Source organism: Micromys minutus, assembly GCF_963924665.1.
Source record: "Micromys minutus genome assembly, chromosome: 1".
Taxonomy (NCBI): domain Eukaryota; kingdom Metazoa; phylum Chordata; class Mammalia; order Rodentia; family Muridae; genus Micromys; species Micromys minutus.
This window is the reverse complement of record NC_137969.1, coordinates 70,491,599-70,504,764: the sequence shown is the minus strand read 5'-3', so window position 1 is coordinate 70,504,764 and position 13,166 is coordinate 70,491,599. Positions and strand designations below refer to the sequence as shown.

The window sequence follows — 13,166 nt, the reverse complement described above, 5'->3', positions numbered from 1 at the left end:
TGGCAAGATCTGCTAAATTATTACCTTGTGACATCGGGCCAGGTAGGCCTGAGTGGGCACAAATGTGCGTGATGTAGCAAGGAGAACGTCTGGATAACAGATCCTGCTGAATTTGCATAAATATGGAAGCAACTGGGCTCCCAGTGAAATCTTTTACTGATCGACATTCATTAGCCCAATGCTTCCCTTTCTTACACTTAGGGCACAGGCCAGGAATACTCTTAGGGTTGAATCCAGAGCTCTGACTTTTACACTCTCTCTTCATATGACCAGGCTTCCCACATTGAAAACAAGTGACACTCTTCCTAGGAGGACCCAGTCGCTACTGCCCCTGTAGTATGGGGGCAGCTAAACCTGCATTAGTTAAAGGTCCTCCGATTTCCCTACAGGCTTTAACCCAGGCTTGTAATCCTTTAGCCTTCCAGGGGGTAATGGCATTACGACATTCCTTAGTGCATTGTTCAAAGACCAGTTGCTCTATCAAGGGCATAGCCTGTTCTTGGTCTTCGAATATTTTGCCTGCTGCTTCCATCATGCGGGCCACAAAATCTGAGAAGGGTTCACTTGGACTCTGAATAATTTTTGTTAGATTTCCTGACACTTCTCCCTTATTAGTAAGCGCTTTCCATGCCTTCGCGGCACAAAGCGCTATCTGGCCATATACTTCCACGGGGTAGGCTGTTTGGTTGACTGACCACTGTCCTTGTCCTGTTAGCATCTCAAAATCCCAAGCTGGCTGTCCAGCGGCTGCATTGGCACGAGCCTGGGTCTGACAAGCGTCATGCCACAAGGCATTCCACTCAATGTATTGTCCCATACTTGGGAGACAAGCTTTGGTAACAAACTGCCAATCAGCGGGAGTCATGGCTATTGTAGTTAACCTCTCTATCAGACATAGTATAATTAGCGGTGACTCCATAAGCTCAGACTGACTCTGCCAACTCTTTGACTTGTTTATGTTTGAGGGGATGATAGCTACGAACACTGTTATCCTCCTTGAACACGGGAAACATTTGCCTGAGGGCATGGCGTGTCTCCGCGTACAAAAGAACTCTCACTTCCTCTCTGGATAAGGCGGAAAAGCAGAGGCGGCTGCTTTAAGAGCTTCCGGTTTCGCTACAGGAGTCCTCCAACCCGGCTGAAACCGCTCTGCCTCAAATTCCACCGCCTCCTCCTCTAAATCTTCCACCTCAGACTCAAACAATTCATCTTCTAACTCCTCTTCTGCCAGCTCTAAAGCTTTTTGCTCTTTTAGCGGATACAAAGTATCCTCTCCAGGAAACTTGTACTTTCGTCTCCTCTCCCCGCAATCTTTCTCGGGGCTTTCCAGGTGGTCCTTCTGGTTTTCTTTCACTTTCATTCTGAAATTTGCTCCATTTCTGACTTGTTTTGAACATGCCTCTCGGAGCCTGTTTTAATTTTTGTTCCTTGCGCGCTCCCTATTTCATTCCGCTCAGTTTCTGACCCGCCCTCGTGGTGCTGCGTGATAACTTTTTGTCTAGCTAACTTCCACAACAGTATTGTTACAACAGTTACCACGAATGGAAACAATAATCCTTCTACTGCTGGAGAGAATCCAAAGAGGGACATGCCTCCGTTTTTGGCACGCTCTCTTGGCGCCCCGTAAAATCCAAAGAGGGACATGTCTCTTGGATCTTACCTATTTACCTTTTCGCAGTTCTGAATCCACTTCAGCGGACTGAAGGGTCCCCTTGGCGCCAGTGGTGTAAGGCTTCCCGGGATTTCGGCACCACTTGTTCCGTGCCCCAAGTCCCGCTGGCAGGAACAACGTGCGACAACAGGATTCTTCTGCAAACCTTTACTGTACAGCACTCTGAGCATGGGACCACGTGGAAGAAAAATGCACTGCTTATATATGCCCAGGAGACTCATGTTGCTACCTGATAGGTGCGCCCTCCAGTATCTCATTAGTATTTCCAAGACCGGGCTGTGATGTCTGTGGTACATGCGCACTACGTCTCTCGGGCTGGGCAATGGCTTTGTTTGCTGAGTCATCGGCGGGAAGCCTGCGCCATCTTTGGGTGCGGCACAAACAGCTTCCAACACATGACTACTTAACAAACCATATGCAACAACCACCCTGCCTCTCAGGGCCCTAGCATTTATATACCCTTTGAGAAGACTCCATAATTCCAAATGTCACACAATTGCAGAAACTATCTGCAGCTGGCAAAATCACACCTCTGATAGAGTACAAGGCAAATCATAATCAGCTGTTTCAAAGCAGCCCCATATTTCCACACCTAGGATGAAAATGAAAACATATTTTTACAATATTTGTTTTTTTAAGACACCAAAACTCCAAAATTGTGTCTAAAATAGCCTCCACATGTAGCTAGACTTTTGACTACTTTGTGGATTTTTTTTTCACCCTTTTCCACCTCTCTTCTCTCCTTTTAACTCCGTAACACTAGATGGAAGAAAAAGAAGGGTAGAGGGGAGACAGAGAGAAAGAGATCCCCAAATAAAGTCAAGGATAGGAGAGGGGGGGTGATGATATTTTTGTACTTCTTCCTGCTGATTAGGGGTGTGGAGTCTTTGGGGCAAATTTGATCTTTGCTGTGGAAATAACTAATTTCTTGTTGCTGTTTCTTCTTTGTGCATGACTACTTAATAAACCAAAACTAACAGCAACCAGCCCCTTCTATCAGGGTTCTAGCATTTATATATCCTCTGAAAAGTCTTCAGAATTCCAAATGTCACACATTCTCAGAAACCAACTGCAGCTGGCAGCGCAGTCTCCTGGCTAGAGCTCAAGGCAAATCATCGTCACCTGCTGTGAGGCAGCTCCATATATCCACGCCTAGGATTAAAACTGAAAACATATTCCCATAATATTTCTGTGTTTTTTAAAGAAACCAAATTCTCACTACAGCTACAAACATGCACACACCTTAAACAAGCAAATAATAATAATGATAATAATAATAATAATAGAAGGACATGAAAGTCAGTTTTGCAAGAATAGAACCCTATTTGCCAGATGTAGTGGCTCATGCCTAAAATCTCCAGAAATAGAGAGGCTGAGGCAGAATGCCAGGCCAGATGGTACTACCTGTTTCAAAGAGACGAGACAAAAACAAACCAGAAACAGAAAAACAAGCCAAGTCTGCTGGCACATGTCTGTAATATCAGCACTGAAGGTGAGAGGTGACTGGCCAGGGATTCCAAGCTAGTCTAGACTGCGGGAGACCCTGCCTTGGAACAAAACAAAGGAAACAAAAGCAGCCACAACAGAAAGAATGAAGCACCAGTAGAGTAGCCTCAGGAGAGGATTTCCCCCCCACCCCCCCAAAAAAAAAAACAAAACACACATACCAATAATCTGTATAAGTCCGACTAAATCTCCTTCAAAAATCAAAAACAGGACTGGAAAGATGGCTCAGCGGTTAAGAGCACTGACTACTCTCCCAGGGGTCCGGAGTTCAATTCCCAGCAACCACATGGTAGCTCACAACCATCTGTAATGGGATCTGATGCCCTCTTCTGGTGTGTCTGAAAATAACCACAGTGTACACATATAAATTTAAAAAATCGTTAAAAAAATCAAAAACAAATCAAACAAACTGATAACAACCCCTCACTCCCATCCCCGAGCCAGAAGAATCAGGCGTGAGGCCAGTGAGGTGGCTCAGTGGGTTAAGGCACTTGCTACCAATGATGTCAACCAGACAACTTCAGTTTCTTTCTTTCTTTCTAATATTTGTTTAATGTATACACTGTTGCTGTCTTCAGAAATACCAGAAGAGGACATCGGGCATCGGATCCCATTACATGTGGTTGTGAGCCACCATGTGGTTGCTGGGAGTTGAACTCAGACCTCTGGAAGAGCAGTCAGTGCTCTTAACTACTGAGCCATCTCTCCAGCCCCTAACTTCAGGTCTTTAGGGTTGGCAACAACTGCCTTTACCTGTTGTGTCACCTCTGTTCCTATCATTAAGATGTTTTACTACCTGCTTTGGTGCTCCAGTCTCAGATCTCAGCATTCATGCTTGGTATAGTCTGACAAACAGTCAGGGAGACTGCATTCAAGATTATAGGAGGAAAAGAAGTAAAGGAAGCAGCAAGGCCAGGGGTACTGGTATTACCAAATACAGTAGTACAATGAGGTACCTGGCAGACCCATGTGAAGATGTGCCCTGAGTAATTATGCCATGGGTCAGATCTGGTATAAAGGATGTTCACTGAGGGGAGGGGAGAGGAGTGCAGACCTGGAAGCAGAGCCATGAGGGTGGGGGAGAAGGGAGGGAGGGAGGGAGGGAGAGAGAGAGAGAGAGAGAGAGAGAGAGAGAGAGAGAGAGAGAGAGAGAGAGACCTGGCAGGCATTAGCAATTGCTAGCTTTCTGAGGGCAGGCCAGCAGAATAGGCTAACAATAGAATTTGACAATGGTCAAGGAAATCTGTACTTGGCCTGGAAAGGACATCAAGAAGTAGAGGGATCCTGCAGGGTATTTGATCACACTGTGAACCCTGAGATTGTGTTGTTTATTGGGGGAATAAAGTTCCTATTTGTGCTGTGGCTTACCCTTAGCACATACCTTTAATCGCTCCGGCTGGATAAAGTTAGTTTGTAGAAGGAAGCATCCGTGACTGAAAGTGATGTCTAATTGAGTGGCAGACAAAGTGACAAATCAGAGAACAATCTGACAGAACAGGAGAACACCTTGTGACTGTCATGAGAAAAGAGGAAAGGGAAGCTACTTGAGGGGCAGTGTGGAGAAAGGAAGGAGGCGGGTTTGTTGGGACAGTTGTACAAAGGTTGCACAGAGAGAACAGGCTTGACACAAGACAGAATGAGTCAGAGAATGAGAAGGATCCAGAAGATTAAAACATATTGCCCAAGTTAGTATGAGGCCAAGCAGAGCTATTCTGTCAGAGGTGGAGGAGAGAAGCCAAGCTTGGAGAGGAATTTGAGCCCAAACAGCTGAGTTACACCAGCCAACAGAGTTTAGAAAGAACTAGGAAGGGGTGAGCTTATTCAGCAGCCAGTCTCAGAGGCTGAGAACATTCTAGGCCTAGATTAGATTGTACAGGGGCTAGAAGCTTTCAGGACTAGGCCTAGGTTAGCAGATTGAGGCAGCAAGCATCGGAGACAAGAATCAGAACAGAAAATAAAAGATACTTTTACAGAGGGATGCTTGGTAAACTGAATTGACAGGACTCTTATTGCAGGCAGATGGTGGTGATCCAATATCAAGGGAATGGTGGTACAACCCTTGCTTATCTGGCTTGGTAGGGTTCTTTCTGGCAAAAACTGTTAAGGCAAGCCCAGGATAGGACCAAAGATAAAACCTAGTTAAAAAGAGGGCTCAGTGTGTCTAACGTTTGGTAAAGAAGAATCTTTTTTAGGCATACAAAAAGGAACATATGTTCATAGTGTTTAACTCCTGAAGAAACTGGCTCTACAGAACACACATTTACAGATGAGAAATATAAAACTAAAGGAGAAAATTGAGACAAACTTTTTTTCTTCTCCAAGTGATGTTTCCTGTACAGGACAGAATTTGTGTGCAACCTACCTATACTAAGTTGTAAAAGAACTTCCATGAGAACACTTCTTAAAGCAGGATATGCTGCAGACAAGTCTTTCAGGTTTCCCATTAGACATGGCTATTTCTGAAAAGTGCCGGGATCAAAACATATGAATAAGGTGTTCTTTCTGGGTCATCATAATCATTGAGCTGTGTGCTGTTTGCATGTAGCTCCTCTGTGGGTGCACACACACACAACCACACCTCCCTGCAGAAGATGGTGCCCTGTTTGAGGCAGACACTGAAAGTAATTGGGCTTATTGTTTCCTTAGCAAAGAATATTTGTTTCTGGGTTGGAGAGACGGTTCAGCGGTTAAGAGCACTGACTGCTCTTCCAGAGGTCCTGAGTTCAAATCCCAGCAACCCAACCATCTGTAATGGGATCTGATGCCCTCTTCTGGTGTGTCTGTAGACAGCTACAGTGTAGATGGATAGATAGACAGACAGAGACAGACAGACAAACAGGTAGGTAGGTAGGTAGATAATTTGTTTCTAAGAAACAGTAAGCTAGGGGCTGGTAGAAGCCACAGGATTAAATACATCATTGTAGCGTCCATTTTAGTCTAATATATAGGAAACTATATTTACATCGAAGCAGATGCTGCCTTTCCCTCCACTGTTACTAACTTCCATTTCAAGGCCTGTGAGATACCATGGGGATACAAAATGAGTCTTACGGTAGCCTTAGGGAGGAACAACTTCGATACAACTTCGACACTAAGCTACAGGGGACGACGCCATTAACACACTAGGGTAAGGGCTCAGCGGGTCGCTTGCTGGGGTAGTCATTTGGAAGTGTCTCAGCTTTACAGAAAAACAAGGGCTTTGAGCTGCTGTTTTTAAAACTGAGGTGAGCAATGGAACCTCTTTAGGAAACTGCGAAGTCGAGAGGAAGCACCTGAATGTGAGGCTCCCACGCACCACCCATGTGCATCTCCATGGTGCGGGTCACCAACTAAGGACTGGCAGGCTTGGAGGTTGGGGGGGACTGTCCCTGCGCCTGGCTCCCCCAGAGGCTCCGCCCCGTGACGTCAGGGCCCGCCCCCCGCGCCCGCTTCCAAGATGGCGGCAGCGATACCTGCCCGGTTGTCCGGGTGGCGGTGACGACGGGGAGCAGACCAGGTATGTTGGGCTGGGGACCCAGCTGTGCTGTTTGTATGTAGTATGGCGAGAGAGTCCTTGGAGAAAGGTTTGGGAGGTCGGGGAGAGTAGAAGTTCTGAGTCAAGGCTAGAGAATCAGATTGAGCACGGACAGGATCTCGGTGGAAATGTGGACGCGGGCCGACTGCCTTCACATTGTACGGTACGGGTAAGCGCAAGAGACTGGGGTGGGATGGGCGTGTTCGAGGAGAATGGGGTTCTAATCCCCTTCCCTCTGCGCGCAGAGCTCTGACCGACCACGCCCTTCCAGGTGAGCGGGCCCACGATACCTGGGCCGATCCCGCCCCAGCCCTTCCTCTCGAGTTCCTTCACCTGGAACGCTCCTCCCCACCCCCATTAGGGCTGGAGAAAGGTGGAAAGGTAGAGGACGCCACCCCCATCCTTCTCGGGGCAGAGCTGTTGCCTGTGGCTCCCAGGTGACCGAGCACCCTGCACCTGCGGTGGCGCTCCCTGGTACTTAAAGAACAGAAAGAACCTATTCCCTAATTTGCTCTGTTTTCTAGCCACTCCAAGGTCCCGTTACGTATGTACATCTTGCCTCTCTAATAGTGTGTTGTTGGGTTTGTGTCTTCATTCACTTCCCTGTACCCACTCCCAAACAAGCTCGATTTGGTTGAGTATAGAGGGTTAGTTACTGACAGACCTGACACTATTCCACTGCAGGTTACCTGAGAAGCTAGGATCGTTTCTTTTGCCAATCACTTTCCCTCACTTCCCAAGATGGCATAGTTTTTCTTTCCGAACTCTGTTGTACAGGTGACTGGTTATCCTCGATCATTTCTGGCTCCCTCTGGTCCCAGATTGGCTGTTGGAATGCTTTTTTCCCCGTCCTCTGTGACAGTTCCAATTTGAGATAATGCATCATATCTCTGCTCCCCGGGGACCTCCTGGAGCCCCCACGATCCGGAAAAAGACAGCTTGAACACAGGTGGGTGTGTGTCTTTTTCTTTTGTAAAGCCTAAAAGGACTTCTGAAATGGACTTGGGACTTGAATGATGTAAGCCGTCTTGAGGGTGGAGACAAAGTAGTTGGTGGGTGTGGTTTGGGGGGAAAGTGGATGAAACTTGCTGGTAGTTGGCTACCTTCTTTTTTTTATTGTTATTTATTTTTGATTGCTCACACTAATGTTCCTTTCTGTGACTTTGCTCTCTGCCTATTTTTCTTCCTTTCCCTGGTCTCACTTTCATCTCTACCTGCTGATGTCTCTTCTGGCTTGCTCTCCTCCTGTTTACTTCCAGAAGTCCCTTCACTTCTTACCTAGCCCTCAAGTCAGGATGTTGCGGAGGCTGCTGGAGAGGCCCTGCACTTTGGCCCTGCTTGTGGGCTCCCAATTGGCAGTTATGATGTACCTGTCACTAGGGGGCTTCCGAAGTCTTAGTGCCCTATTTGGTCGAGATCCGGGCCCAACATTCGACTATTCTCATCCTCACGATGTCTATAGTAACCTCAGTCACCTGCCTGGAGCCCCTGGATCAGCAGGGGCTCCCTTAGCTCAAGCTCTGCCCTACTGTCCAGAAAGATCGCCTTTCCTAGGTGAGTACAAAGGAAAGAAGGTGGAGAAGAGAACAAGGTTTGGGGGTAGGGAGTCTTGGGTGGGTAAGAAGTGAGACTTAGACTAATGGACTCTAAGGTGGACTGATGTTGTGATAGAGGGGGCAGTGAATTAAGGGGTAGGCTCTTGGGTCACAAGCTTTCCACTGCCTGCCCATTTTATGGGCTTTTCATGTCCTAGAGAGGGAATTATTTCCCTTGTAGAGGAGTTTTGGCTTAATTAGATAGTTCTTTTTGGTCTTCTCCTGTAGCTTCAGTGTGGGACAAGAGAAAGTTATATAAACCCCTAAAATAAGAACGGGATTAGTCTCAGGTAGAGCCCCCTGCAGCTTTAGGCTTCCAGGAACAGTCTTGGTGAGGAGAAATCCAAGGCTTGTTCAGTTTTTGAGTGAAACAGCTCAGAATCAGGTTGTTTTCTCCAAAGCTTTTCTCAGATTCTGACACCCATTGTGTCCATGTGCCCCCAATGTCTGAACTTGCCTTTCCCTACCAACAGTGGGTCCTGTGTCGGTGTCCTTTAGCCCTGTGCCCTCACTGGCAGAGATTGTGGAGCGGAATCCCCGAGTGGAATCAGGGGGCCGGTACCGTCCTGCAGGATGTGAGCCTCGCTCCCGAACAGCCATAATTGTGCCCCATCGTGCCCGGGAGCACCACCTTCGACTACTGCTCTATCACCTGCACCCCTTCCTGCAGCGCCAGCAGCTTGCATATGGCATCTATGTGATCCACCAGGTATCCCCATTCTCCGCCTTACTCTCTCCTTAATGTTAAGGGAGCCTCAGATGCCTCTTCTTTCATCTAATGGGTCTGTGGGGTAACTGTAAGATGGTAAGCAATAGATAACAGAGAAGCCTTTCTCTTCCTGCCTTGTTACACCCATGCTTATTCTGTTAGGGTATTTCTACTTTCCTACATTTTTCTGTGATTTTTTTTTTTTCTTTGTTGAGTGGCTTATGCAAATTTGGAATTGGTCAAGGATGAGCTAAGATACTTATTCTTTAGTCAACAAAAGATTAGGTTTATTTTGTGTGTGTGTGCATTTTGTTTGCATAGGTGTATGTGCACCATATTCGTGTTTTGTGCCTGAGGTCAGAAAAGGACATTAGTTTCTTGGAACTGGAGTTTTTGATGGTTGTAAACCATATGAACTGTGCGGGTGCTGAGAATTGAACCTGGATCCTCTACAAGAACAGCAAATGCTCTTAACTGCTAAGCCATCTCTCCAGCCCCCTAGTTCTGCAACTGCTGACATACACTGTCTTGAGGAAGATGTCCCTTTGACATGAGACAAAAAGCAGAAGCCAATTAACAATGATCACATAGCATATTTGATTGTTAGCAATCAAAGACACTAAATGTCAGGCACACACTGATATGTAAGAAAAGTTTTAATTAATTTGAATAACTAAATCAAAAGTGTGGCTCACGGGGCTGGAGAGATGGCTCACTGGTTAAAGCACTGACTGCTCTCCTAGAGGTCCTGAGTTCAATTCCCAGCAACCACATGATGGCTCATAACCATCTGTAATGGGATCTGGTGCCCTTTTCTGGTGTGTCTGAAAACAGTTACAGTGTATTCACATACATGAAATAAAAAAATAAATCTTAAAAAGCAAAACAAACAAAAAAAAAAACCAAACCAAAACCAAAAAAAAAAAAAAAAAAAAGTGTGGTTCAGGTTGGTTTTGTTTCCTGAGACTGGGTCTCATGTAGTTGAGGATGACCTTAACTTCTCCTGTATCTACCTTCCCACTGCTGGGATAGCAGGCACATGCTACCATACTCAGTTTTACATGGTGCTGAAGACTGTGGTGAATGAATGCTAGATAACACTCTACCAAATCAGTCCCATCTCCAGCCCGTCTTTTGTTTTTGGTCTACTCAGAATCTTCCTGTCTCAGTCCCCTGAGTGCTAGAATTAGTCAGGTACCACCATGCTCAGCAGTTGGCCTTATCTTCCTTGTCTCGGCCCCACACCTGCTTAGATGCTCTTTTCACTTTGGTACACATGCAACCTGCTTTCTCCATGCATAGCCTGCTCCCCTTTCATTATCTTCTAGGCTGGAAATGGAACATTTAACAGGGCAAAGCTGCTGAATGTAGGGGTAAGGGAAGCTCTTCGTGATGAAGAATGGGACTGCTTGTTCTTACACGATGTGGACCTCCTTCCAGAAAATGACCATAACCTGTATGTGTGTGACCCCAGGGGACCCCGCCATGTTGCTGTTGCCATGAACAAGTTTGGATACAGGTAGAGGGCATGGAAGGGCATTAGAAAGTAGGGAAACCAACTTTGTAGCATGAGGAAAGCAAAGGGGATTGTGGGTAGGGATGACTGTTCAAATTTGTGAACTGCAAGGATCTTTTTGTCCTTAGCCTCCCGTACCCCCAGTACTTTGGTGGAGTTTCAGCGCTCACTCCTGACCAGTACCTGAAGATGAATGGCTTCCCCAATGAATACTGGGGCTGGGGTGGTGAGGATGACGACATTGCTACCAGGTTAGACATCTTGCCACATCTCTTTCTCAAACCCTGACCACAGTTTTCAGCACAAATCCTGAGCCTCTTGGTTCTGCACCGAGCCCATTCTTTCCCCTTTGGCCTAGTTCTCCTCAGGACAGGCTTTGCCCATTGCTGCTCATTCTGTCAAATTTCAGTTTTCTAGATAGATCTGATTGGTGATATTCTTGGGAAAGGGTGGTAAAATCAATTGGAGATATGGAATACAGAATTCTAGATCTCAGAAAGGAGCCTAAAAGAGAAGTTGGTTCCTTGTTTTGCTAGGCATCCCTTGTCTTGTTTTTTATTTTATTTTTTTGGTTCTTTCATTTTATGAGACAGGGTTTTTTCTGTGTAGCCCTGGTTATACTAGATAGAACTCATTAGGTAGACCAGGCTGACTTTGAACTCACTGAATCCACCTGCCTCTGCCTCCAGAGTGCTGGGATTAAAGGTGTGCACCACCACTGCCCACCCATCTTTCTGTTTTGTTTCTTTGGGGGGGGGCTGATTTTCATAATCCCAACTCATTTCTTAGCGTGTGAATAATTCCTTACTTTTAGCCTCCAGTGAACTGTTTAGATGTGTAGTGTGTTTGACCTTGATATGCTGAATTCATCAACTCTTCCACCTCATGTCCCCTGAAATGACATCTTTATGTGAATTCTCATCTCCATGTGTGGCACACTCTGAAAATCCTAGATGTATTTTTTTCATTTCTTTGTCTAACCACCCTCACCTCCTGCTTCTGTGTTTCAGAATTTTGGGCTTGTTTTGAGGCCCTGATTATCTGTCTGCTCTGCTCTTTGCTCCCCCCCTCCCCCCAATGGCAGCAACTGGAAAGAAGCTGGGTAGTTTAGACACTATTTCTACATAGGAATTGCTGGGCCAGGGAGGCAGCCGGGTGTCAAGTGTTAAGCCCCTCTTTCAATGTCCAGCGCCAAGATGGCCTTGGGTCTTTAGACAAAAAGATGGCCATTTCCATTCTTTAGACAAAAGGGCCCCTTTCTCTGTTCTCCACTGGCAGCTTCTAGGAGCCATTTAGAAAAATGCAAAATGACAAGTCTACCTTTGATAGTCATTGTAAGGCCCCAGGGCACCTGGCACCAGGCCCTGCAGACTTAGATATAGCCAACCTTACCTTCTTTCTATTTACTTTTGTCCCGCTTTGTCATGCTTGGCAGTTTTTATTTATTTATTCTTCCTTGCCAGACAGGTAAAATGGCTCTCTGTGTACCAGCCCAGGCCAATCCTCCCTTAGTGAGTTTACTTTCCTCATTCACCCAAAAGCCGCAGTTTTCCCACTTGAGCTCCTCCAAGACTCCCTCCCTTTTCTCACAGGGTACGACTGGCGGGGATGAAGATCTCTCGACCGCCCACCTCTGTAGGACACTATAAGATGGTGAAGCACAGAGGGGATAAAGGAAATGAGGAAAATCCCCACAGGTAGGAAGGGAATTGTGGATTCTTTCCGATCTATTTAGGATACCCTTAAATGTCCCTAAATTCCAGAGTTTTCCTTTTAGATCTTAGTCTTAAATCTTCTCACCCTCAGATTTGACCTCCTGGTCCGTACCCAGAATTCTTGGACACAAGATGGAATGAACTCACTAACATACCGATTGCTGGCAAGAGAGCGGGGTCCTCTTTACACCAACATCACTGCAGACATTGGGACTGACCCTCGGGGTCCCCGGTCTCCCTCTGGCCCTCGATACCCACCAGGTTCCTCCCAGGCCTTCCGTCAAGAGATGCTGCAACGCCGGCCCCCAGCTAGGCCTGGCCCTCTGCCTACTGCCAACCACACAGTTCCCCATGGTTCACACTGACTGTTTGCCCACTTTAATCATGAAACTGAATCACGGGGGATGTGTTCCTCACATCCTCTGCTCCTCACTGCTTTGAGAGGGATGTGAGGGAATTAACTCTAGTGCCAGGGGGCGGGGACCTCTCTTTACTGCTAGACTGGAGCTGGGCTCCTCTAGACCTGGAGGTTCCTCTTTCTAGGGGCTACCTGTCAGGGCGTATGACTGTGAATCTTTGATGTCATTTTATGTGATGAATCCTGGGAGTCCTCTGCCCTTGGGGTAGGAGCAGGGCTGGACCCCAAGTCCCTTCCTCATCCATGGACATTACTCTTTTCCAAGAGTGACCTCGCTTCTCCTGGGACCTCTGTGAATATTTATTCTATTTATGGTTCCTAAGAAGCTGTCTGGTGGAGGAAATCCCTAGCCGGGCATTTCCTGCAAGTGCTGGAATAGCTCCTCTGGTCTTAGGCCGGGGACCAGGATTTTGATATCTTTTCTAATAAAGGACTTTGTCTCACCTTTGCTTGTGATTTCTGCATCCCAGGCCACTCAACCCTCTCCTACTCACTCCACCTTGGTAAGTCTATAGAGTGAC

At 46.7% G+C, this 13,166-nt stretch overlaps 1 protein-coding gene across 1 annotated transcript; it reads left to right on the top strand.

The window, feature by feature from the left end:
• The first annotated feature begins 6,604 nt into the window (after nucleotides 1–6,604).
• Nucleotides 6,605–13,039, top strand: B4GALT3 (beta-1,4-galactosyltransferase 3). The gene is made up of 8 exons (XM_080917821.1): nucleotides 6,605–6,674; nucleotides 7,470–7,641; nucleotides 7,952–8,246; nucleotides 8,761–8,996; nucleotides 10,325–10,515; nucleotides 10,641–10,763; nucleotides 12,105–12,209; nucleotides 12,319–13,039. The coding sequence occupies exons 3-8, from the start codon at nucleotides 7,988–7,990 to the stop codon at nucleotides 12,590–12,592; spliced, it is 1,188 nt and encodes a 395-aa protein (XP_080773947.1). The 5' UTR covers nucleotides 6,605–6,674; nucleotides 7,470–7,641; nucleotides 7,952–7,987; the 3' UTR covers nucleotides 12,593–13,039.
• The last annotated feature ends 127 nt before the right edge of the window (nucleotides 13,040–13,166 follow it).

Excerpts from the sequence above, each read along its gene's own strand:
- B4GALT3 (XM_080917821.1), top strand. The coding sequence starts at position 7,988 with ATGTTGCGGAGGCTGCTGGAGAGGCCCTGCACTTTGGCCCTGCTTGTG. Across the intron at positions 10,516-10,640 it reads ATGAACAAGTTTGGATACAG|CCTCCCGTACCCCCAGTACT; the intron begins GTAGAGGGCATG and ends TTTTGTCCTTAG. Across the intron at positions 12,210-12,318 it reads AATGAGGAAAATCCCCACAG|ATTTGACCTCCTGGTCCGTA; the intron begins GTAGGAAGGGAA and ends TCTCACCCTCAG.